The 25,708-nt window shown below is 51.5% G+C and overlaps 8 protein-coding genes across 8 annotated transcripts; 5 read left to right on the forward strand and 3 right to left on the reverse strand.

Annotated features, from left to right (window-relative positions):
* Positions 1-5,804: 5,804 nt before the first annotated feature.
* Positions 5,805-6,731, forward strand: Aspvir_006341 (FG-GAP repeat domain-containing protein; the record flags this gene model as incomplete). Its single annotated transcript, XM_043269543.1, has 1 exon — positions 5,805-6,731. The coding sequence occupies one exon, from the start codon at positions 5,805-5,807 to the stop codon at positions 6,729-6,731; it is 927 nt and encodes a 308-aa protein (XP_043125478.1).
* Positions 6,732-7,222: 491 nt separating this feature from the next.
* Aspvir_006342 (MOSC domain-containing protein) lies at positions 7,223-7,840 on the forward strand (the record flags this gene model as incomplete). Its single annotated transcript, XM_043269544.1, has 1 exon — positions 7,223-7,840. The coding sequence occupies one exon, from the start codon at positions 7,223-7,225 to the stop codon at positions 7,838-7,840; it is 618 nt and encodes a 205-aa protein (XP_043125479.1).
* Positions 7,841-8,050: 210 nt separating this feature from the next.
* On the reverse strand, positions 8,051-8,713 carry Aspvir_006343 (uncharacterized protein; the record flags this gene model as incomplete). Its single annotated transcript, XM_043269545.1, has 1 exon — positions 8,051-8,713. The coding sequence occupies one exon, from the start codon at positions 8,711-8,713 to the stop codon at positions 8,051-8,053; it is 663 nt and encodes a 220-aa protein (XP_043125480.1).
* Positions 8,714-9,369: 656 nt separating this feature from the next.
* Positions 9,370-10,520, forward strand: Aspvir_006344 (uncharacterized protein; the record flags this gene model as incomplete). The annotated part of the gene is made up of 2 exons (XM_043269546.1): positions 9,370-9,622; positions 9,679-10,520. The coding sequence occupies 2 exons, from the start codon at positions 9,370-9,372 to the stop codon at positions 10,518-10,520; spliced, it is 1,095 nt and encodes a 364-aa protein (XP_043125481.1).
* Positions 10,521-11,047: 527 nt separating this feature from the next.
* Aspvir_006345 (putative aspartate aminotransferase) lies at positions 11,048-12,489 on the forward strand (the record flags this gene model as incomplete). The annotated part of the gene is made up of 3 exons (XM_043269547.1): positions 11,048-12,211; positions 12,267-12,372; positions 12,425-12,489. 3 exons carry the CDS (start codon positions 11,048-11,050, stop codon positions 12,487-12,489), a joined length of 1,335 nt encoding a protein of 444 aa, XP_043125482.1.
* A 2,253-nt stretch (positions 12,490-14,742) lies between these two features.
* Aspvir_006346 (transcription factor domain-containing protein) lies at positions 14,743-16,868 on the forward strand (the record flags this gene model as incomplete). The annotated part of the gene is made up of 2 exons (XM_043269548.1): positions 14,743-16,328; positions 16,397-16,868. The coding sequence occupies 2 exons, from the start codon at positions 14,743-14,745 to the stop codon at positions 16,866-16,868; spliced, it is 2,058 nt and encodes a 685-aa protein (XP_043125483.1).
* Positions 16,869-17,566: 698 nt separating this feature from the next.
* pab1 (polyadenylate-binding protein) lies at positions 17,567-19,934 on the reverse strand (the record flags this gene model as incomplete). The annotated part of the gene is made up of 3 exons (XM_043269549.1): positions 17,567-17,723; positions 17,783-18,408; positions 18,483-19,934. The coding sequence occupies 3 exons, from the start codon at positions 19,932-19,934 to the stop codon at positions 17,567-17,569; spliced, it is 2,235 nt and encodes a 744-aa protein (XP_043125484.1).
* Positions 19,935-21,196: 1,262 nt separating this feature from the next.
* Aspvir_006348 (HECT-type E3 ubiquitin-protein ligase) lies at positions 21,197-24,938 on the reverse strand (the record flags this gene model as incomplete). The annotated part of the gene is made up of 2 exons (XM_043269550.1): positions 21,197-21,868; positions 21,936-24,938. 2 exons carry the CDS (start codon positions 24,936-24,938, stop codon positions 21,197-21,199), a joined length of 3,675 nt encoding a protein of 1,224 aa, XP_043125485.1.
* Between the last annotated feature and the right edge of the window lie 770 nt (positions 24,939-25,708).

The raw sequence follows: 25,708 nt of genomic DNA on the forward strand, positions 1-25,708 counted from the left end.
ATAATAGATTCCTCGGCTGTCAGACTGTCCTTTAAAGCCTGACCCAGCGTGTTCAATAAGGTAGCCTGTTATGCTGCCAAATTGGTGGGACAGCTCCTAGCTCTCTCATGTATCTCTTTGCATTGGAGTGAAAGCAAAACAAAGGGTCATCTATCACAGAAGCAGGAAGAAAAGCAAGAGAATCTGGGTAAAGCCAGACTGATCAGCATGAGCAAGTCCTTGTGCAGAGCTCTTAAAAGGCTTAAGGTTTAAAGTAAATAATGGTGTTGAGTGATGCAGATAAGACTTCGCATCCTTTGTAACTAATGGCAACTGGTCTATCTTACCAGGATGGCGAAATCTGCTCTTGTTACTTGATTCGGATATAGGTCCCTGAATGAGGACAGACTCATTCATATCTCCTGTATCCGCTGGGCGCTGATTATTTCGAACTTCGGGCAGCCAACACCAGGGGCTTCCGCAAATCATGGAGTTGGACCGCCAAATGTGGCAGGGCCTTCATCAAGTTGTTGCACTCGATCCATCTGGAGATGGAATGTTCCCGGAACAATACCCAGGCCTTCTGTGGCTCCCACTGGCCGAGTCGGTGGACCCGACCGACTACCTGAAAACAGTGTATTCAAATTGAGTGGAGGCTCGAGCAACACACTGAACTATAGAACTCTGTAAGGGAAAGTGTTACCATCATGCCAAACTCAGTATGGACATCAATCTTACTGAAGACGAGGAGGGCTCTTCTCGCGTGTGATCGTGAAGGCCTGTTCGTCATGTTCGCCTGGGTCTCAGTGAGCCAATGAAGGTTGAGAAATGGTTGACGTGATAGTCGTCTTTAGTTGAGAACTAGATCACCATGGAGGGGGCAACGTGAGGACCATATGCGTAAGAGCATCTCCTCCAATAAATCCGCTTGGATTCGACGCACTGCCTGCCGCAGAGAGGATCTCCCTGCTCTCCTAGCCTTCTGCAAGTTCTGCATCCCTAGCCGACTCGATGACTGTCCGAGCATGCGCCGCAGACACTCTTCGGCATGCGTCTGGATTAGGTCGGCCTGCGCATCTCCATCAACTGACTCCGCTGTGTCTCCCGTCGGTAATTTCAGGGCCGTTAGACGCCATGGTCGGTATGTTCGCGTCCGGTAATATCGGTCTGATATGAAGATATAGAGTTGTAAATTTCTCTGAAGTTCCTACCTTATCAGAGTAAAGTAATGCCTCGCGGAGCTGGGCGCACACAGCCAACGTTTGCCAAAGCCACACCAGTCGACTGAGCGGAGTACGGGTCTATTCTGATCAAATGTCCGGGGCGGGAGGCTCGCAACGACAGCCGGGTTACGCGCAGGCAGGAGCTGTCGCGAAAGGTTGCTCACCAGAGAACTCCCACACAGGAAGCCCTTCGCGGAGATAGGGAACTACCTCAACATGCTGCACCATCGTCTCTGAGCGACAGATCGGCTGGATGCTTCTGAGCTTCTCCTCACTTGGTTTTTCCCCAGGGTACCCTTTATAGGCCTGAGTGTAGGTCGCAGACTTGTGGAGAATCTCATGTCGATCCTGGGAGACCAGGAGAAGGCTATGAATGGCAAGAGCATATCAGTATAGATCCTCAAAATCCGGCAAGGCTCTCTCTCCATAACGTACTGGTTATTGACTGCGGAGAGTTATGGGATGATTCTTTTAACCATCCCACCAGCTCGCATCCCTCCTGCATTATGATCGCCGTAGTCGCAGCAGAAAGAACTTCGATAGGAGCAACACTGGTAGGAACGATGAATTCTTCCAGGTCAATAACCGGTTCCGTAGTGCCTCCAAAACAAACCCAGGTCTTGTTGTCGAATGATCCGACATCGTGATCGTGGAGCTGGTGTTGTAGGCAGTCACCGTACTCTAGGTCCCGCTTGAATCGCAGCAATATTGGAAGGATCAACCGGCTTATACCATTTGGGATGCTTTGCTTGTTTCATGTCACTCCACGCCCGCAACAGGGAATTATGGACCCATTTTTCATCGATCCGCTTTCCATCAATAGAGAATCTCTGATATCGCTAGGGCCTTTTTTTGAACCATGATGACGCCCAGGTCTTTCCCCATTCCACAACTGAGGTTGGGACCTGTCCGCACCGTCAACTATGCTGTGCGCGCCAGATGTGCTAGCTCTCTGCGGCAGAATTCCTCGGAGGGATGCCACAAAACATGACTGAGGTTCGAATGTTGCACTACTTGATAGTCTTACACTTCGACCCGGCAGCATCATCAGGAAATCGATTAGTGACTTCATTGCGCTGTGTCTGTTCGGGGACGCTCTTTTCCAACGCCACCCCAAGGGCATTTCCTTGGGATGTTAGGGCTGCTTCTTTGGGCTCGGTCATCCTTCGTTGAGAGCTGCCTTTGTTGCAGAGGATGGGGAAGCCCTGCATCTTTCTGGTCTGTGTCTGGTATTTCGGCAAAGTTGAAATCGAATTCTGGGTCATCGCCCGCTGTGTGACATAGGTTGTCTTCTATTTCACTTCCAGTGTCTATAGTGGAACTGTCAGTGCAAGCATTTCGAGACTCGCAGGGTATGAAGTGGAAGGTCTACTTACAAACAGCTGGGAATTGCTTCACATCGCGAGCAGGTGATTTTCAGTCAGATCGTCGAGGCAGAGGGAGTCGAGATAATCGTAGCTATGCTTGGATATATGTCCAAGCCAGTCAAACAAGTCTACTTGAGAGATAGCATTGGAAAATCAAGAAGAGCCAGTGAAGATGAAAGACAGAAGAAGTAAAATGCTGGTGGAAAGAGTAAAGACAGTATTACTGTCTGATAGTGAATGGCATCAGATATACTGAAAGGTTCAGTTGTGAATGTACATCTTAGAAAGGAGAGAAAGAAGTATTCTGGTGAAGGAATGAAATCAAGCATTTAGGAGAAAGATTCACTTCCCCCATTCTGACAGGCATCCTGGGCTTATTTATGTCCATGATTCATCCCATATAGGTCTGGACATGCTGAGAAGGGAAAAGGTATTTTGCGCATCCGAACGGACAACCTGTACTGCCGACCAGGGTCTCTGCATCTTTCCGTGGCTCAAACAGGAAGACATGAAGCTATCCGAAACAGTTTTTGCTTTATGTTTCAGTGAGCCGCCAGAATAACCAACTATGTACATCCCAAGGGAGGATGCTTTATGCTATCATGTAGGTACTCTGCAAGAACCACTTGTATCAAAAAAGCATTAGTGCTCTCTAATTGCTCTTTAATTGCTGTCATGCAGCTGCCAATTCCTATCATCATGTATCTTCGTTTGCCGCCAAATCTGGAGGAATCACTTAGACAGCAGCTTGAGGTTCTCCATGTCAGATAAGCAAGATGATGATGAGGAACATATTCATTGGTATAGTTCTTCAGCAGAGATATATATGGACAAGGAACAAACAGCCCCTATCTGATGCAGTCACCCCAGCACAAAGTGATGACCTTTCTCTTCAATACCATCGCGAGATATGTGTGGAACAGTGGAAGAACGACACAGGGCCAAAGGGCCAAACGTTTTCCTTGTCCATGGTTGGTGCCAAGCATGCATTTCTTAGCGCGTCTCCATGTACTTGATCCGATTGGTCGGAATAGTAGGACCGACAGAAAATGATACTTATCTAAGGTTGGATCCACCATAAACATCAGCTCCCGAGGCAGATACGCGCCTATCCAGCCCAAGAGGTGGATAGTAAGGCATCTAACACTGTCAAAGCTGGAGCATCGGTTGAGAGGCGTAACTTGACGCATAAGGAGGAGGCAGTGAAGCTTCTCAGCTTGTTTCCGGATATCAAAACCGTCAAATAGACCCAATCAAAATGAGTGAGCCTCAAGGCCCAGTACTACCGCTTCCCAGTGGTGTTGATGCTCAAAAGCCACTTGACCTCTTTAATCTCTTCTTTACTGATGGAACTTGGGATACCATTGCAAGAAACACCAACGCCTACGCCGAGATCAAGCGCGTCTCGCTGCCCGACCAGGCTCGACCTTGGGCCCCTACGGATGCGAATGAGATAAGGGTTTTTGTTGGGGTGCTCATCTATATGGGAATCTGGAAGGAACATGCTACTGAGGGGTATTGGCGCACAGAGAAAGATGCACAGCTTGGCCCGCTGCATCCAATACGTCAATATATGAGTCTTACGCGATTCCAGCAGCTCAAGCGATACTTGCAAATATCACTGCATACGCTGGACCCCCCGGACAATGAGCCTCGAGGAGAAGTCGAGGGAGCCGAATGCGATATCGAAGCTCTGTGGGGGAAGCTTGAGCCTCTGATTTCAGAATTCCGATCTGCCTCTGAGAGATATCGCCAGCCCTCAACGAACATCTCTATTGATCAGTTAATTGTACCACGCTCTGGACGATCAAATCATACATACAAAATGCAAGGCCATACACGATATGTTGATATTGCAGATCAGCTTCGTTCAAGCCATCAAGCTCATCATCAGCCTTGGCGTGCTTGGTGGCCACTTTTCTTATGGGTTATTGATTCAGCTGTGGTCAATGCCTGGCAAATCAGCAGTTTACATGTGCAGCACTCAAAACAACGGAAATCTACGCAGCTTCAATTCCGACAACAGCTTTTCCAGGCTTTATTCCAGTATCGAAGGTTGCCAACATACCAGCCTAGGCGCAAAGCTGCACGTGTCCATCTCCCAGATATCCGATTGGACAGCTCTCTTGAGCATGAGGTGGAGCGGAGGCCAGACAAGCAGACAAGGTGTACTTGGTGTCTCCATATAAACTATATGCGGCAGCGAGGTCCCGTCTTTCTACCGATATTGCGGGCTAGCCTCACTAACTGGAATTGTAAGGCCTGCAAGGTGCCTCTCTGCCCACCTCATTCAGGACGTACTTGCTGGAAGGATTTCCATAGTTGGGTTGAGTGAAAGCTGAGTTGAACCTTGTTATGATCAATTCAGCTCCGTAGTTCGTTGTCCCGAAAGGCTTAGCCCAATGCGGCAATGGCAAGTATTGCCGACTCGACAGGACTGATGGAAGTCAGCATCAAGAGTTCTCTTTTTCAGCCCAATCTTCTGTATCCTCTCATTTCTGATGAATCAATTTCAGAAAAGGGAGCAGTTGGGATGGATTCCACTGCAGCATTGTCACCTCGCAGCTCGTGTTGTGCCACTGTAGCTCAGGTCCTGTGAACCATGAGCATCACGTCAAAGTCGACTGCGAAGTGCAAACTCTCCGATTACCTTCAAGTTGCTTGCAGCTCAACTCGCATCATCATCAACAGCCGATCATGGGATAAGACATTCTCAGTCGCTTGAATGTCAACTGCATCTGTATGAACCAACCCCTGTCCAAGGTTACATCACAAAAGTACTGTACATCTCCTCTCTGCTGCTGCTTCAAGGGCATGGCATGACTTCTGCAGTACCACAAGGAGTCACCCCTGGTCACACATGAAAAATATGCACTTCAAACTGGCAACCTAAAGCGATTGACATTCACCACCATCAATGTCGAGAACTCAGCCAGCCTCCTCGCTCTGGCATGACCCCTCAAGCTGCCGCTCCTCAGCAACCTCACTTCGAGCCAAGCTAGCCATCTGAACAGCAGAACATTCTCGCTGAATCCAATGCCCAGACCATACTATGTCTCAGCCACGGCGGGGGACCGAAATATCCTTGCTCGAGACAGCTGAACAGCAGCTGAAGAAACATCCCCAACACCCGATGCCTCCGTCCTGTGCGGTGAACAACCTATAAAATGGCTCAATCGCTTGCAATTATGACTTTGATCAAATCACTACAGCACAAAAACAGACTTTCTTCGTCATGCAGACCAAACCCCTTTCGTTCAAAGCCATCTGGCATCTCGTTCTTCCGCTGCTGGCTAACTCGGCCACAGCAGCCCCATACCAAACCCGCATCCTCGAGACTGGGACCACCTTTCTCTCTCCAGACCCCTACGGCCCCTGGTCCTTGACTCCCTCCTTTGCCAACAAACCGGGTCCAGACCTGGGCTACATCAAAACCAGTAACACTGGCACCGGCAAGGTGGAAGTCCACCTGGCCTCCAGGGCCTCCAACTACCAGACCCGCACGCTGGAGCTTGGGACGACCTTCTGGCCCGAAGACAATGGCGTCTGGCAGCTGATCGACGCAGACGGTGACGGCCGCGATGACCTTGTCTACATCAAGACCCGGAACACAGGCACCGGCCGAGTGGAAGTGCACATTGCCTCGGCAGCATCCAACTTTCAGACCCGCATCAAGGAAGTCGGCACTACTTTCTTGCCTGAAGATAACGGGACCTGGCAGATGGCCGACTTTGACGGCGATGGCATCCTCGACCTGATCTACATCAAGACTCGAAATACCGGCACCGGACGGGTGGAGGTGCATGTCGCCTCTGGCGCATCGAACTATCAGACTCGCGTCCAGGAAGTCGGCACGACCTTCTACCCCGAGGACAACGGCGTATGGCAGATGATCGATTTCGATCGAGATAGGAAGCTGGACCTGGTGTATATCAAGACCAGGAACACGGGGACGGGCCGTGTGGAGGTCCATGTCGCGTCTGGGGCGTCGACATATCAGACCCGTGTCCAGGAGGTGGGCACCACGTTCTACCCCGAGCACAATGGGTTCTGGCAGATGATTGATTTTAATAAGGATGGGGTGCTGGATTTGGCGTATATCAAGACGCAGAATACGGGGACCGGACGGATTGAGGTTCACGTTGCAACTGGCAGAAACTGAGCACCTGTGAGGTACGCCGACATCCAGTACATCATCATCAGCAGCATCATAACTCGCCTCTTCAAGCACTACAGAATCAAACTCAAATTCACAGTCACATTCATCGTGTAAACTAAGAGTAAACTCTTGTACGAACGCCCATCGAGAACAGCGCTCTGACGCCCGCCTTTCCCTCCTTCAGCTGGTGATCCCCACCCCAGCACCAACCCTAAGACTTCTAACCCTCTGGCGCAAACACTGCAAGCCATCGCCCGATAATCCATCTATACGCCGCGTAGTCGGTCCGTGAGCGCTAGAAGATATTGTATTCGTGGATAGTTCTGCACATCAGCTTAGATCGAGGGTCATATGCAGGATGAGTTGGCGCGGCATGGCGGGGTCTTTAGCAATAGATATCCTCAACAGGCCGCTTATACTCTCATGAGCATCGAGCGTCAAGCATCATCACACACATACATAGTATCCAAGAGAATACTGTCTGATAGTTCAGAATGACCGCCACAGTAACATCAACATCAGCCTCAAAAACCACCCTGCTCACCCCCCGCATCCTCTCCGTCTCCAAATCCTCCTCCCACTCCATCGCCAAAACCCCCGTCCCATCCATCACGCTCATCCCCAACCACGGCGTCGACGGCGACTGCCACGCAGGCCAAACAACCCAGCATCGCGCCCAGGCGCAGCGAACCCCCAATCTCAGACAGGTGCATCTCGTCCCCGTCGAGACACTCCGCGAGCTCTCGGGTAGATTCTCCGCTGCGGCGGCGGGCCGCAACGCAAAGCCCCTCTCGGCAGGCGAGATCGGCGAGAATATCACGACTGAGGGGGTCGAGCTCTCGACGCTCCCGCTAGGGACGGAGTTGCATTTCCTCAGTGGTGAAGGTAAGGAGGAGGCTATTGTGGTGTTGACGGGTGTTCGGGAGCCAGGGCCGGGGATGGACAAGTGTCGGGCTGGACTGAAGAATGTGTGTGTGGTGCGGGATGGGGGTCGAGTGGTTAGGAGGTTGGCTGGGGTGATGGGGACGGTTAAGAAGGGGGGCATGCTCAGGCCGGGGATGGGGATTAGGATCGTTAAGCCGGCGAGTGTGCGGCCGTTGCCTGTTGTGTAGTAGTCATTTTGCTGGGCTGGTTTTGATGTGGTGTATCTAGCTCGACTGAGCTTTGTACCTCGCCAGAATTTCCTTCTTAATGCGGATGCGCATCGAGGTGGACTTGACGTAGGGTCGCCCCGTGTGGAGTATGTGTCTGGATACTACCCCGGCATTATCCTGTACCTGTGGCATCTTTGATACCAGACGTTCTGAGTTGAAGAGCATCAACTACCAGAGGAATTGTCGCTGGAAAGCTACCGAGGGCGCTTCACTCCAAAGGCTTGGTCCGGGAGGAGTACCGGCGTGTAAGGACTGCGTATCTTCTAACTGGGTACGCTCCAACGACGACGGTATATAGATGGATCCCCTTGCTGTTGGCGATTTTCTCAGCTCGTTGGATGAGTCGTAACCATCCTTCCATGCGACTCGTTGATTCACGACGTTACCGTGGATCGCTTGAGTGGATTTCAGCCCCTCTTCGTGTGCGCCTGTAGCCTGTTCATAAGGAGGTACAGGTTGTAGCTCTGTTTGCTGACTTTCAGACGCGACTGGACTATTTTCATCAGCTTCGACTTCCGATTGCGCAGAAAATTCGGTGCATCTCGATGGCGAGGTCACAAGAGGACCCGCCACTCGTTTTTCTACCGAACAGTCATGCTGCCACTCTCGAAGATCACGAGCCGTGCGCAATGGATGTCGTCTCCAATATTGCGCATCGTTCTTCCTGGAACGCAGAAAGGGTGACTGGTCGCGTTCCACAGCAATCGACAACTGCTCGTCGCTCATGTGAGCCAGCAATCTCAACAGTACGTGTTCCGTCTCATGCAGACGATGTTCGAGTGCTTCAAAGTAGCCCTTTGCGGGTCCTCTGGCTTGGTGAGACTTGTACATTCTACTCCAGGACCGGAAACGAACCGTTTGAGCTGCTCAGGCCAGTCACACTGCCGATGGGATTGGAGGCATTGAGTACATATCGGCCTTGTCAGTCAGTGAGCCTGCCTTACAATCATTAGGACAGCTTACTTGTTGCCGTTACACTTCCGTCTGTCAGCGAAGAAGATGAAATCGGTGAACGAAGGGACACTCACTTTCTGCTTCCGGGACCGGCACGAATTACAGGCAACTGTGATCCGAGATGTTTTGGAGATTTTGCTACTTTTGGTAGACATGTTCACAATAGACTCTATCTACTGACTTGGTGAACCATTGATAAACACGATCTCTTGACAATGTATGATATCTTCCCATCCTAATCGGGACAAGTGCGGGATTATCTACAGGCTAAAGGTTTAACCGACGTTCTCTCCACCGACAACAGCAGCCGGTTGGCACGGTAGTACTATGGAAACGTCACCATCTCGGGAAATGTAACAAATGTAACTGCAAGGATGAAACTTCAGGCGCATTACGCTCATCTCTTTCGACCGAGAGCTGTCCTGTCTACCTGAAAGCTATGACATCGGTATATATAGAGAGTGCGGGCCTATTGGGTCCTAATCACTCTTATCGCTACGAACACATTGTTCAGGGAAGAAAATAAAATCAAAATGGTATCGACAGCTCCAACTACGTACCGTATCGCGTCTATTCCAGGCGATGGTATTGGCCCAGAAGTCGTTGAAGCGACGATCCAGGTCGTTAAGAAGCTCTGCCAAAAGTTGCGAACATTCGACATCGACTTCACTCACATCCCATGGGGCACGCAATACTACAAGACACACGGTCGGTACGCATCAGAAGACTGTCTGGACACACTGCGGCAGTTTGATGCAGTACTATTCGGCGCTGTAGGCGCTCCAGGTATGACAGTTCTGTCTGATCGACTTTGGCACAACCAGCAACTGACAACTGGTTAGATGTTCCTGATCACATCTCGCTTTGGGGCCTTTTGTTAGCAATTCGAGGGCCTTTGCAGCTGTATGCCAATGTCCGCCCGGTACGCACCTTTCCTGGTACAAAATGTCCGCTAAATACCGCGACAAACGGCATCGACTGGGTTCTCGTGCGCGAAAACTCAGAAGGCGAATATTCTGGCCAGGGCGGGCGCAGTCACGTCGGTCAGCCGTGGGAGGCCGCGACGGAGGTTGCCATCTTCACCCGGGTTGGAGTTGAGAGAATCATGAGATTTGCGTTCGAAACAGCACGCTCAAGACCTCGTCGTCTCTTGACAGTGGTCACTAAAAGCAACTCGATGCGCAATGGCATGGTCTTGTGGGATCAGGTGGCCGCAGAGGTCGCCAGGGACTTCCCTGATGTCACCTGGGACAAGATGCTAGTGGATGCTATGACGATCCGCATGGTGGCCAAACCCAATTCCCTGGACACTATCGTCGGTACCAACCTGCACATGGATATTCTTTCAGACTTGGCTGCCGCACTGGCAGGATCGATTGGAGTCGCTCCCTCTAGCAATCTAGACCCAACAAGGAAGAATCCCTCCTTGTTTGAACCCGTGCATGGAAGCGCTTTCGACATCACTGGCAAGGGAGTAGCCAATCCTGTAGCCACGTTCTGGTCGGCCGCAGAGATGCTTTCTTGGCTAGGCGAGAAGGACGCGGCAAAGCAGTTGATGGGATGTGTTGAACGGGTGTGCGCTGCTGGAGTTCTGACTCCGGATCTTGGAGGGACCGCAAATACTCAAGGGGTTGTGGAAGCCGTATGCGCAGAAATTGAGCGCTTGGTTCTACGACATGATTGATTTTATCAAGATATAGAATGTTTGACTTTGAATCTTTCTTTATGATAAAGTTCACCGATGGATACTCTCACCCACGGCTCATTGGCAGTAGCTCCAGTCACCCGCGTCACGCGCCTCCTTTACTCGATCTCCCCAAAGCAGCTGAGATCTCCCTTTCTTTTCTTCCCATCGCAATGATTCCATGGTCTTCCATTTCATTGTCGTAGTTGTGCCGTGCAAGTTGTCGGCTGCTAGCGGTTGGCGGCGGGTATCTTTTCCGAACGACGTCAACCTCCCGACGATAAACGGCATTTACGGCATTCTTTTCCCCTTGGACCATCGGATCTTCCACAATAGCCGTTGTTATGAGCGCTGTCTCTCATTCGGATTGGCCCTGGAAGCTGGCCCACGGTATCGCAAATGTGTTCATCCCTACCGCGATGGGTCAAATAGCAGCTCTCCGTCGCTGGATAAATACCGTCGTTATGCTGAGATCCGGACTAGGATAGACTGACCCTTTGACTCTATACAGCAGATCTCCCTTCACCATGGCCCCAGCCCAGATAGACGAGGGTCTCCGACAGACTGCCATTGCAAGTGATGCAACCTTTGTCAAGTCTGTCGCCAAGTCAACACCATCTCGATTCTCCTCCCTGTCCGTACTGCCCGTCGATGAGCCATTCACACTTCAAGCCGAATATCTCAGTGACCGTCACCCTGACAGGGTCAATCTAGGCATCGGCGTGTATCGCACAGAGGATGGCGATCCATGGCCCCTGAGCGTGGTGGAACAGGCAGAGGCGCAGCTCTTCCATGCAAACAACGTCGCAAGACATGAGTACCTAACCATCCAGGGCGACCTCAAGTTTCTAGCTCTAGCACGGGACCTCGTCTTTGGATTTGGAAAGTCCGCAAGTAACGAGCAGGCCGCAGCGCAAGACCGCATTGCCTCGATTCAGACGATCTCGGGGACAGGCGCAAACAGATTAGGCGCGGATTTTCTCGCGCGCACCATCAAGCCTTCTTGCGTTTGGATCCCAGATCCCACATGGGCCAACCACTACACGATTTGGGAGCTTGTCGGTGTCGAGGTCCGGACGTATCCGTACTATGACCACGAGGGCAAATGCTTCGATTATGAGCGCACAACGCGGCTGCTTTCCGCGCAGGCGAAGAAGGGCGATGTCGTGATTCTTCATGCCTGCGCACATAACCCCACCGGCGCTGATCCCAGCAAGGAGCAGTGGCGTAAACTCGCCGTGCTCTGCCAGCAAAAAGGTCTGGTGCCATTCTTTGACCTGGCGTACCAGGGGTTCGCATCAGGAAGCCTCGACGAGGATGCATGGGCCGTCAGGCACTTCATGAATTGCAAGCCCGAACTCGAGTTCTGTGTTGCGCAGTCGTTGTCGAAAAACTTCGGTCTCTATGGGCAGCGCACTGGCGCCCTGCATGTGGTGACGAGTTCGAGCTCGGGAACTTTGCCGCAGGTTGTGTTGGCGAATCTCTCTCATCTTGTTCGTGGCGAGTACTCCATGGCTCCACGAGGCGGATCCGAGATTGTCAGGACCGTTCTCAGCGATGAGGGCTTGAGAGCACAATGGTATGAAGACCTGAAGCACATGAGCGGGCGAATCAAACAGATGCGCCAGGCATTATATGTCGAGTTGATCCGTCTGGGCACACCAGGCACATGGACTCATGTTCTAGAACAGGTAGGCATTATTTCTTCCTGAGGTCAGGCTTGAATATATTTGCTAACAGTATTAGATTGGCATGTTCACGTACACCGGGTTGACAGAGACCCAAGTGCTCGCGATTCGACGACGATATCATATCTACATGATGAAGTCGGGACGTATCTCCATGTCTGGCTGTAAGTGCCTGTCTCCCTGCTAGAATCTCTCCCAACACTGACAGTCTCGTAGTGAACAGGAAAAACGTCCGCTACGTGGCCAGAGCGATTGATGATATTGTACGAACCGTGGCATGACCTTTCCTTCATTTTGATAGCTATCTTTCATCTTGGTACCTGTATATATGTAATTCTGGCGGTATATACACTTGGACCTTTAGCAAGATACAACAATGTGATCAATTCCAATTAATGTGTGTCTTTTTGAAGCTATTCCCAATGCTCCGCGTTATGTAGTACCTTCACTGACTCTCTCTGAACGGGGTGAATTGACGATGCCACTCATCACAGCATTCACTATCTACGACGTACTGACGACGCAACCTTTTCCCCTCTACTTTCCCACGCCACTTTTTCAACCTCCATAGAATATCATACTCAACAGTCCTCTTACGCGAACAGGTGATGCTCCCTGGTTTAAGTTAGAATACACAGGAGGCTCTAGCAACCTAGCAAGACTGTTTTGGCTGTCACACAAAACATCACATGAAGAATGACCTCGCCGTCAAGCTCCGCTATTTTAACATCACAACCGGTCATATTTCCGGCGAACGTGACGGGCATCTCTCTTTCGATCACTGCTGGCGATCTTTTTGGATCTGCTCTCCCGCAAGGCCTGGCGGCCAATACAGCTCTTCCCATGAGCATCGATTCCCTCCGGCAGGAGGCCCGCAAACAACTCGTTCATATGGGAATGGTCCCTGCAACCTAGAGCAGATGGCGTCATCAAAAAAAAAAAAAAAATGATGCTTCTGCGGTGAAATCATGAAACAGGTTCTATTAGCCGGTTACCCGTTCTGCGGTGATATCAGACCCGATTCAGTTTGATCACGTCTTCAAGCACCCAGAGGATTCCAGTGAGAAGCATGCACAGTTATCCGACTTAACGTCTTTTCTTTCTATAGCCGCCAGGCGGGGCTATAGAAACATTGATGACCTCGAAAAGCATAGATATGACCCAGTTTGGACGAGCTGGGGGGGGATATCCTGGAGATATCCCCCTGGAGATTGCTGAATATCTCGACGAAGACGGAACTGCAGGTAAGCATCTCAGCTGTGAGGTTATAACAGTAACTTATAACTATCTATCATTTAAGCCTTCAGAGAAGTAATAGGTCCCATTAAAAGCCTGTTCTGGATTGGCAGATATGACGACGCGAGAACCATTGCGAAGCGTGTGTCATTCTCAATATCAAGAACCCGGAAAAGCCAAGAATGCGGTCAATGAACCGCGGTGCTCTGCTTCAATTTTGGCAACCAACCCCGATTGCTGGGCTTCTAGATATTCAAGCCAAAGGCAACCTCAGAGGTGCTGTCCTAGGTGACAGTTATTGATGCCATCGATGACCCTGCATTTACTATACAGGATGAGGTCAATTTCATTCCGACAGGGGCGAATATTACTTATCTTATTGGCTGGTATTGTGATGAGGGCAAACTACCAGAATATATGATCTTGCGTGAGATGGGTTACACTGCTTCCCTTGGCTCTCGGAATAACTTCACTCTTTCCAGCCGAAATCAACATACTGCCGCATTCCATTCGTTTTCATTTCTCTTTTCTGTCTTTCCTCTAATAACGTCGTTTCATCCTTGTACTGTGTCGTGAGTATAGATATGCTCCTAAGAACATGTGTATCTTATTGACTGATTAAGAAAGCAGCAACAGCACCAGCACCAGCACCACCAGCAATGGCGCGTATCATACAGGTAATTCCCCGTTCGGTTGACTATGTAAAATTGAAGTTGAATCTGACGGATGTATTAGCAGCAAGTGATTGTCAACAACGGGGGTTGCGTCCGAATGGAAGCCCCAAAATCAGATGAACGACCCCGAGCTCTGTCACCAACAATCCTCAAACACACACCATACAGTCATTATACGGTAGACCAGTTTGTTGCCGTCAGTTACAAGGGATGCGAAGTCTTATCTGCGTCACTCAACACCATTATTTACTTAAACCTTAAGCCTCAGAGCTCTGCACAAGGACTCGCTCATGTTGATCAGTCTGGCTTTACCCAAATTCTCTTGCTTTTCTTCCTGCTTCTGTGATAGATGACCCTTTGTTTTGCTTTCACTTGCTGTACTCAGATCAGTAAGCTCAGTCAATAATAAAGATCCTTCACATTTTTTCATCATCCAAGACATGCAACTGCAAGAGGCGTACAAGAATCGAACAATGTGTGATGACTAAGCAAGTGTTGGTAGGTGGAAAGAAACTAAACTGGCGAGGAAGAGCAGTCAACTTGCTTGTCATCAACCGAGGAGCATCGCAGCTTGATTCAGGAAAACCTATCTAGGGCTCGTCGAGGCACCATGTCCCCGCCAGGATGGACTCTTTGGATCTCACCTCTGGCCCGTCGGAGATTGGTTCCCTGACAGCGCACTCGAACGAAGAGAGCCAGTTCGTCGGCAGTTCCAGCGGCGTCTATTTCATCAACACCGTTCGACGTGCATTCTCCAAGGACTTGGATCCGTCCAAAATAAGTTTGCCTCTGCCGGAAGACACGCTTGTGGGCAGCGATGAGTCGCATGCTGATCAGTCCCCGGCGACTGCCCGCTCTCTGTCCGTTTCTGGGCCGTCTGCCTCTCTTTCTCAGTGGCAGTATGATTCGGAAATCGCTCATGAGCTCGGCAAGGCCCCGCCGCTGGATGTGGCGAGGGAACTTATGATGGTCTACTTCAAAGTGTGGCATCCCCTGTTCCCGTTTTTACATGGCCCCAGCTTCCTGCGGGCGATGGAGTTGCTTTACTCGGGCTCGCACGGGACTGAAGGGCATACTCATGCGAATGTCCCGTCTACATCTCCCGACCACCGGAACGCGTGCTGGACGACAATCTTTCAGTGCGTGTTCAATCTCGCAAGCCATCTGCGACCCGGTCTGGCCATTCCGCCGGAATCCAGAATCAAGTCCCCTGGGAGCATGCATTCCTTGCTCGTGATTCTAACGCGCAGGCAGGATCTCCCATCCCTGCAGGCTCTTCTCGCGGCCCAGTTGTACCTGGTGGCTAAGATGTCTCTTCGGACGGCGTCCACGGTAGGCGGCTGTATCCTCCGGTCTATGCTGCATGCGGGTCTCCATCGATGCCCGTTTCGCTACAAAGAGCTTTCGACACACGACCGGCAGTTGCGCAAAAGGATTTTCTGGTGCGCGTATGCTATCGACCGGTACCTGAGCCAGGCTCTGGGCTTGCCTCTAGGTATACAGGATTCGGACGTTGACGTCTGCGCTCCAGGAGCCCCGGAGGTGCATTCGCCCGGTTTGCACAAGGTTCGGGACACGAGTGAGAGCTCTACGCCGCGCGTTATGGCAGACAGTCCCGGAGAGGGCACACTGGCTTCATCCACAGCTGCACAGATTGAGCTCATCAACCCGCAGCATCCCCCACAGCACCGACACTCCAGCGGAGTCGACCCCAGCGAACACGAAGAACATCAAAGAGAAATAGCGTTCATGAGCTACGTCGAATCGGGCAAGTTGACCGGCCGCGCGCTAGAGCTTTTCCACAAGTCCATCCTCGTCCGCTCCGTCCGCCGCAGCTCCGTCCTCATCCTCGTCACAGACGTGCACAAATGGTGGAACAGCCTCCCACCAGCCCTCCAAGGCAATCCATCCCCACAATCAAACGATAACGAACCCTTCCACTTCGGCCCCTTCTTCACAGTCCTCTACCACCACCTCATCCTCCTCATCAACCGTCCATCCCTCTCCCTACCCCCCTCAACCCCCGAGTTCAACTCCGGCCTGCAAACCTGCATCGGCGCCGCAAGAGGCATCCTCTCCGCGCTCCGCGCCCAGATCGACGCAAAGCAAGCCCTCTTCTGGCCGGGCTTTCTCTCCGCAGCTTGGATGGCAGGTCTGGTCCTCGCCTTTGCCTGCCAGCTCAGACAGTACATTTGGTCCAAGGGCTCTCTGTAAGTTACTATTGTAGCCTCCCAGCAGCCCCTAAAAAAAGAGAATCGAACTAATATCGTTGCACCAGCGAAATAAGCGACTGCCTCAACTTCCTCCGAATCATGTCCGCGCACTGGGACACAGCGAAACACTGCCATCGAGCGCTGAGCCTCCTCGCCGAGAACATCCGGCACTCCTTTACCTCTGCGCAACGACCTCGAAGCTCGGACTCGAAGGGCATCGATTCCTCTTCGCGCGAAGAGCCCTCTTCACCAAACGGAAGCAAGAGACGGAGACTCTCCTCCTATGATCCCTCCGTTCCTCTTCCGAGTGTCAGTGCCAGTGTGGAGTCGATAGCCGGCCGAGATGTAGGTTCGCTGAATGCACCCGAGTTGGGAGATGGGCCACTGGAGCTCATTACGAACACTCCGAATGGTATCGAGACGGAGTCTCCGTACCTCGGCCTACCTGATTTTGACCTGAACACGGCGGATTTGCTTCAGGGAGCGAACTTTGACTATCTACTTGATATGTTCGGGCAGCAGTATCCAAGTTTTTGAAATCTACCCTGTTATCTGGTTTGTTTCTTGGGCTCATACCTCTGGTAGTTCCCAGACGATGTGACTTGGGCTGTAGATACAAGTGTCACATCATGTTGCTAAATCCTACACTACGATATTGAGGAGAGCCGAATCCCGTGAGGAAGTCATAAGTCTATATTACACTCGTGTCAAATAAGAAAGATACGAGAGTAGCCATGTTAATCGGGATAGGAAGAGAAAAGACGTCACAACTTCCTCCCTTTAACAGCAACTGAAAAACCCATGGTGTCCGAACAAACTTTTCTCCGACCCGAGCACGGCTGGAAATTCAATTTGCCTTTGCCATCTGCTGAAATGAAACAAGACTGGCTCCTGCAGCAGCCATTGCCGGCTCCTAACAAGACAGACGAAGCACGTGTAGCTACGGGACTCGGCAAAACAGCATGTCGATCGCAACATAGGCACGTGACGCCACCAGCAAAAAAAACTTTTCGAAACAGGAGGGATATCAGGACCGGGAGGGAAAAAAGAAAGGGTAAAAAAAAAAAAAAGGAAAAAAAAGGTTCGAAGGTAAAAAGAAAATAAGATGAGGTGTGGGAGTAGAGGGAGGATCGTTAATTCGAGAAAAGAGAAAGGTAGGTCATCAAAAATAGACGTGAATCAAAATCTCAGAGTTGGGAGGACCAGCTCAGCATCAGATACCAAGACACAATAGTCTACGACTTGTTCTCTTCCGTAGCAGTCTCAGCGGTCTCCTCCTTGGGCTTGGCAGACTCAGCAGGAGCCTCGCCCTCACCCTTGTTCTTCATGTACTCGTCGTAAACGCTAAGGGCCTCGTCGACCTTGGCGCGAAGGGCTTCTTCATCCTCAAGACTAGAGAAAAAGACGTTAGCACGTGCTTGGACGAAACTGACTTGAAAAGAGATACTTACAGGCCAAGCAACTCAGTGTTGTCCATCTCCAGAAGCATACCAGTGATCTTGCCAGCCAGCTCGGGCTGCTGAACTTGAATCTTGGGGTAGAGAGCCTCACCCAGCATCTGCTTCTGCTGAGGGGGGGGGGCAGCATTGAGAGTCTGGGCAGTGAGACCACCAGTGGCGGGAACTTCCTCGCGACCGGCGGCGGGTGGAGCAGCGGGGGGCTGACCGCGACCACCCTGAGGACGGGGGCCTCCCTGAACGGGGGCACCACGGCCCTGTCCGTAACCGGGACCGCGCATACCCTGACCCATGGGCATTCCGGGCACCTGACCGCGGCCAGCAGCACCGCGTCCGAACTGTACCTGAGCCATCTGAGGGTAACCCATACCGTTAGGAATGCCGCCGGGGCCTTGCATGGCGCCCATGGGGATGCCTTGGAAGTTGGGAGGAATCTGCTGGTTGGGGCCCATGCCACGTCCACCCTGCTGACCAGGGAAGGGACCGGGGTACTGGCCGGGGCGTCCGCCAGGGATGCCCATCACCATACCGGGCTGGGGAGCGAAAGGCATGCCACCGCGCTGACCAGCGGGGATGAAGCCCTGCTGACCGGGACCGTAGAAGACAGCGGGCTGCATGTACTGCATTTAGAGTTAGCAACTGTGTTCCATTCTACGAGCGAACGTCGAATAACGCGAAAATCAGGGATACATACCGGCTGGGGCATACCAGCGGCAGCGGCAGCCTGCTGCTGACGGATGGTGTTGCGAGCCTGGATGCTAGCCTCGAGCTGGCTTCTGCGGACATCCTTGCGCTGGGCAAGAGCCACATACAGAGGCTTGCCGTTGACCATTCGCTGGTTCATCTCGGTGACGGCCTTGGAGGCCTCATCGGGGCTGCTGAAGCAGACGAAACCGAAACCCTTGCTCTTTCCAAGAATCTTCTTCTCGGTCTTCTTGGGTTCCTCCTCGGACTCCTTGGGCTTCTCTTCAGTCGTCTCCTCACCCTCCTTCTCGTTCTCCTTCTCGGACTCGGAGGTCTCGCCGGGGGTGAGGGTGTCACGCATGACCTTGGCGGAGGTGATGGTGCCGAAGGGGGTGAAGAGATCGCGCAGTTTCTCGTCATCAACGTCATCAGTGAGGTTCTTCACGTAGAGGTTGACACCCTGGTACTTGGAGGCCTTCTCCAAGCGAGCGGCCTCGTACTGCTTGCGTAGCTCTTCCTCACGCTCGTGCTTCTTCTGGGCACGGCCAACGTAGAGCTTCTGGCCCTTGATCTCCTTGTCGTTCATCTCGTCGACGGCGGCCTGCGCGCTTTCGTGGGTGGAGAAGTTGACGAAACCGAAACCACGGCTCTTACCATCCTGGTCACGGCTCAGAGTGGCGGAGGTGATCTCACCGAACTTCTCAAACATCGTGCGGAACTCCTCATCGGTGACTTCCTGGTCAACGTTCTTGATGTAGACGTTGGTGAAGTTGGCCTTCATCTCCTCGAACTTGCTCTGACGGTCCTTCTTGGAGATGTGGTGGCCGACGAATACCTTCTTGTCGTTGAGCAGCATGCCGTTGACATGCTTGATCGCGTTGTTGGCGGCCTCGGCGGTCTCGTAGTGGACGAAACCATATCCCTTGGAGTTACCAAACTCATCCTGAGCGACCTTGCAGCTCAGAATGTTTCCGAAGGCGGCAAAGGTGTCGTGGAGAGCCTTGTTGTCGATCGCAGCGTCCAGGTTCTTGATGAAGACGTTGCCCTGGCCAGTCTTGCGCAGAGCGGGGTCACGCTGGGACCACATGATACGGCAGGGTTTGCCCTTGATCAGGGTGTAGTTCAGATCCTCGAGGGCGCGCTCGCCATCGGCAGTGTTGTTGTAGTTGACGTAGGCATATCCGAGAGAGCGTCTGGTAACGGCGTCACGGCAGACACGGATGGAGGCAACCTGGCCAATGGACGAAAAGAGCTCGTAGAGCATAGCCTCGGTGACGGAGGGATCGAGTTCACCGACATAGAGGGAAGCAGAGTGGGGCTGGTTGGCGCTGGGAGTAGCAGAGGGAGAGGCGCTCTCAACAGCGGTAACCTCTGGAGCGCTGGTGGCAGCGGGGTTGGTGGCCTCGGGAGTGCCGTTGACAGTGTTGTCAGCGGCGGGGGTGGTAGAGACTTCGGCAGACATTTTGATTTTCTTTTTCTAAAGAAAGTAAAGAGCAGACTGTTAGCGAGCAGCAACACTGGGATGTGATCAGAGCCAGAAGTTTGAAGAAAGCGACGAAGGATGATGGAGGCAAAATGCTTGGAAGCTCTCGGCCTCAGCCTGAACCAATCAATCCACGATGACAGTAACAACGTCCTGCAAGGTCTGGGATTCAAACAGAGACAATAGCAGAAGGCCAATACAAGTATTATCACCAAGCACAAGGGTGTGCGCTTTGTGCGCTGGAGTAGCAGAGCACCGAGACTTGCTTCAAGCAACTGGACAAAAATCACAAGCTCGTGGGAAGGCCAGGCAATGAAATGCAACACACAGTCAAAACGTACAATGTATATGAAATCGTCTAGCGAGATCGGGAGGTGTTTGATGGAGATGGACGAGGTGAAGTGACGCGATCACGAGGGATGAAGAAAAGGCGGCTGACGAGGTAAATTCTTCCACACACACAGGAACACACCGCACAGTTTGAGATGGGTGGAAAAGAGTTCGACTGAGATAGTCAACCTTTTTTTATACGATTTTCCGGGTTTTTTTAGGAGTTTTTTATTTTCTCTCTTTCGATGGATTCGAAAAAGGAGAAAGTAAAGGACCTTTTTTTTTAAAGGAGGAAGAAGAAGAAGAAGAAAGAAGAAGAGTTGCTGGTGATGCAGCAGAAAAGGTGAAATGAGAGAGGAGGGGAGAAAAGAGAGAAAAAGGGAAAGAGCGAGACAGCGGGCAAAAAAAAGTGGATTATTATTGGTGACGAACTTTTTTTTTTCTTTCTGTCTTTTTTCCTTTGAATTTTGGCGTTGAATTTTTTTTACCTTCTGGAAAATTCAAAGGTGCTAAACTACGCTAGTCTATTTACGGTAATCTACCCTCGCCGCTTCAACGGCCTGACTTGAGCGGCGAACTATGGTAAGAGACGACCATGTACACAACAACAGAGACGAAGGGTTTAGGGTTGTTGAAGCATGTCCCATGAGTGTAAAAAGTGTAAAAGTTGTTATTGACATCAAGTGGGAGGGGCATATCGACAAAGAGGTCGAACCCGAGCCACTCCTGAGGGACGAAAGCTCATCAAAGAAGACAACACAACAAAGATAAAACCCTAGGACGCCTCAGCTATGCAACCCAGAACATTAATGTATGATATTCTCAAGCACACTCTCTTGAATAGAATGTCTATCAGCAAAACAAGCAATGGCAATCAACAGCCAACCATATCACTGGAAAAATACCCAATCTCAGCTGAGGTCAAAGCCAGCGCCCGAGTTGATGGCATAAAGCAGCTTTTCCCGCAGAACCTTCGCATTTGTATACCGTGGCAGCTTGAGCAGGTTTACGCAGGTGCTAGTGCTGGGCAACCGGTCCTGGTCGTCACTGGAGTCGCGAATGCTGAATCGCGGATTGAGATGGCTAAACCCTAGCAATGGTGCTCGAGGCGTCGACGTCACGAATCGTAGCACGTTTTGCCTTTCCTCATTTGACATCTCCTCCATGACTTGCCAGAAAAGCTTGACGGTTGGATGCTCTTCCTTGTCGTCGCCGATGGTATACACCCCTCCGTACAGTGTGTTGCGTCTAAGGTCCGAAACGTCTATGTCTCCAGACTCCCCACTGACCAAGGTTTGCAACTCCGATTGATTGAACATCGACAACCAAGACGGCTGAATGATGTGCCCAAGGCCTTGCAGGAATGCATTTGTCTGCAATGCAGGCTGTACCTGCAGACGATATCGAGCAATGTAAGAGATATAAACGAGGCGATTCTGGTTGGTCACTGTAATGTCAGATCCGTTGCTTTTCAGGTCCCGAGTGACGGTGCGAGTGCCTCCGTTTGGAAGTGGTATGGTGTCTGTGACAGTGAAGTTCAACGCAAAGTCTTCCACATCCCCGGTGTAGTTTTTTAGTTGCAGCTACAGAAAAAAAAAGAAAGATTAGCACATAACCACCTCAGTCAAATAAGCAGATTAATCCACTGACCAATCCCTGGTACAACCCCTGGTCAAGATCCTTCAGGTCGTTGAGATTTGCGCGATACGCCGTTTCCCTCTGTGCTGATCCTGCGCCACCAGTCAAGGCCCATTTCAGAAGGAAGAAGGGCGCAAAGTTCACATCGACCAGTATCCCCTCGTACAGGCACTTTCCGATAATCCGACCCAGGAATTCATACCGTCTAAGTAGATCCCGAACTTGCTCATTCCATTCCGGGCTGTTCTCAACGAACCCGAGCTGCCGCAGAACTTCCCGTCGTTGCTCAACAGCGGCAGGGTTGGGGTAGAGCAAGTGTTGATCGTTTTCCTCGAATAGCTTTGGCTCGCTTCCTGACTTGAAAGCCTCATTGGTAACACTCGTAAGGAATTCTTTGGTTACACCCCCGCCGTCGATACCGGCCTCCACAGTGTTGAACTTGTCAATAAAGCTAATCTGAATCGGCTCCTTCAGACCTTCACCCAACTCGTAGAATTGGTCGAATGCGTCTTCGAATACGCTCTCCCGCCGAATATTCGCATGATGACGACTCAAGATATCCTGCGCTGCAGGCCGGCCATCGATCATGCGACCCATGGACGCCTGAGCCACGGACATCCGCCATGCATCCGGGTCTATATATCCTTGTCTTCGGCGCATCTGATCCCGGTAGATGAATTCTCGAAAAATCTGTACTCGGGTCGCAAAAGGAATAAAGAAAGGCATGTTTCTTAGGATCTCGAGCCTAGGAGCGACGGCTTCAAGCTGCTTCCTGCGAGCGGCCTGTTGCTGGCGGCGCCTAAGTGCCTCGATACGGCGAGTCTGCTGAGCACGACCAGTTCCGACGAGACCCAGAGGCTCGTATTCGTCGTCTCTCATCCAATCATTCTGATCCTCCTCCTCGTCCTCATCTTGGAGTTGATGGCGATTCTCCTCTTCCGCTACAACGGCCGGTATGAAGCCTTCCATGTCGAAGCGGTTGGTCATCAACCAATGTCCATCAGGAAGGAACTTGCGTCTCGAGTCGCGCTCATGAATCATTCTCAAAAGACCTGTTACAAGACCCTTGAAATAGTCGAGCGGAATTCCAGTAACACCTGGGAGACCCTTCTCTTTGTTCCGCATCTCAAGGTCCTTGACACTGGTGATGGCATCAGAAGACGAGACAGCACCAGTGAAGTAGCTTTGAATTCCCCCGGCCGTCTGAGGCGCCTCGCGTTCATTCAGGTCCGCCGAGTTCCAGTAGAGTGTGAACGCGAGATTCTTGAGAAAAACAGTCATGTCTTTGATGTCCTTCAAGGGCAGCGCGCTCTCCTTGGTCCACGAAACTCTCGAGTTTGACGAAGCTGTGAACGAAGATTGGCTCGAAAAGAATTCTTCGTCATCCATCACTTTCAGAACAAAGGTGTAGAGCTCCAGAAAGAGCAGGATAATGGTCCATTCCTCGTCTCTCTCGGCTTGGGTCATCGACAGCCCAGACTCCTTAGCTTCATCTGCCGGTTTCAATAAGGGAAGTACTTTGGTGGAGTCTTGGCTGATCTTGTCAAAGATCCTGCTAGATCGAGACGCATGCCAAAAGTATTTGATTGCTGGGATTCGAGAACCTGGATGACCAGTCCCTTTATCCCCAGATGTAGCCGATCCTAAGTATAGCCACATACGAATGTCGTCTCCCCGGCGGGAAAACACTCTCAGGAGGGTGAGAGCATAGGTTGCCAGAATCTTTGCCTCCTTAGACGCATCCGACTCAGAGTTGGCCAGGTCACCTTGGGAGAGATGCGTTGACTGGAGATGCGACAGAAGTCCTGTAATCCTACTTTGGTTGACAAGGCTAGAAATTTGTTCCTTGACAAAGGGGTGCAATGGTGTCTCCGTGTCATCATTGTCGATCGCGTCATCTACCTCCAGTCGCCGCGAGAGATGCACGGCTGTGGAATTCAAGAGTTCTGATACGATCTTCACGAATTCCGGTTCCGGTGCTTGCTGCCCAGCTTGGGTCCCCATCGCATATTGGTGAAAGTAGATGATGTATGCCAGGAGCCAGAGACGTGCGTCCAGATCCGTGAGACTTTGAGGTCGTTCTCGAAATCGGGGCTGCAAAGGCCCCAAGGCAGAAAGCAACAATTTATAATTTATGTTACCCGCTAATTGATGGAGCGTTCCAAGATACGCCGACAAGTCTGGGATGGTGAGGTAACTCCTGGCAAACCACTCATAAGCAGTGAGAGTCTCGGAAGTGATGGGTCGCAGCAAAGCGAGGACGCTCTGAGAGAGGCTCTCCTGAGATACGTGACATCGTCGGGATAACGATTCTATGTTCCTTGTGATCATTGCCATAACAGAATAATAGTCTTCGGCTAGCCGTGCCATCTGCTTAGGAATCAAGTTTGTGAGGAAGACCAGCAACCCGACAAGATGAGGAACCGCAAAATCAGGCACGATAGAAGACAAGGCTGAGCGTAATACCCGTAGTGTCGTTTTCGCAAGACGCCAGAGTGGAGTCGTCCATTCGCCTTCGGTCGCTATCGTAGGTACCTGATGCAGGGTCATCTGAAAGGCATTGGCATAGTACACCAAACGGACAATGTCACTGGTATTCCATGGTTCCACAAACTGCACGAGAAGCCGCAACTGTGAAAGGCACTCGGCCGCTGTTCCATATCTTAGAGATGGCTGCAGGAAAGCGTCAGGCTGCCTAGTCTTCTCCTCAAAAGGCAGAGAAGACCCTGTCCTTTGCCTCTCAGCAGTATCCCATTCTGTTCGCCACGTATTATGAGTGAGCTTCCTGCTCCGGTAGCCCCGCCATGTCCGCTGTATCTTCCGTGTTGCTCCCAGACGCTCTCTCTCCTGCTGCCTCAGTAGCCGCTCCTGTTGTGCGATGGCAAGGGTATTCTGTGTGCTCGGGCCCTGAGGAGGATGTCGCCCGGAAGGGTAGGCAGCGAAAGGGTTCGTATTACGACCTCCGAGATTGATCTGCCGCGGACGGCGAGAGTTTCCGGTGAAAGACTGGAACATAGCGATTGTCGTCTTGCTGGTCTCCAGCTCCTGGCTAACAAGCCCTGGTCGTCCACGGTCTGCGAGGTCGCTGCAGGTGATGGATTTAAGACGGAAGTGAGTCCATGCCTTGCCCGAGCGATGCTGGGATTGTCTGGGGAAATATGGTGAGTGAGATGGAGATGGCTCGGGGCTATGACATATACAGCTCAGCGGCCCGTTGTGTTAGAGGCACGCACTATGTGCCTGATCTTAAGCTCAACCACCACTGCCAAGGCGGGTAAGATTTAAACGCCACGCATCAGAACATCGCCGAAAGTTACCTCAGGAGATTGATTTCTTATATTCGAAAGATTTCTATCTTGGGTTAGGGACCGGTTCCTTGACTTTCTGTATCGATATTTCGCAAATGTCCTTAGTAGTTGTTGGTATTGTGGGTTGATTGTGAAATCTAGCTGGTATAACAATGAACCATAGACATGTCTTTTAAGATGCCAAAAACCAAAATTGCGCCGTTTAACGAAGTAAACACCCAGGAAAATGCCGAATCGTCCACTGCAATAGCCACCACTCACATAGCTGGCGATGATATCGTGAACCACTGCGGACTCGGCCGCGATTCAGCAGGAACCAACGCTCATACTGTACATATAATACACTCGTAGACCGGGGACCGTGGATGTATCGGACTTGAGGATATCGACAACGCCGGAATTCGTAGCCGGTCAACCATCATCGTCCTCCAAGTTGCCTCAATAGAACCGATTGAAAGATATGATATGACTCGACAC

This window comes from Aspergillus viridinutans, assembly GCF_018404265.1.
Source record: "Aspergillus viridinutans IFM 47045 DNA, scaffold_4, whole genome shotgun sequence".
Lineage (NCBI taxonomy): Eukaryota > Fungi > Ascomycota > Eurotiomycetes > Eurotiales > Aspergillaceae > Aspergillus > Aspergillus viridinutans.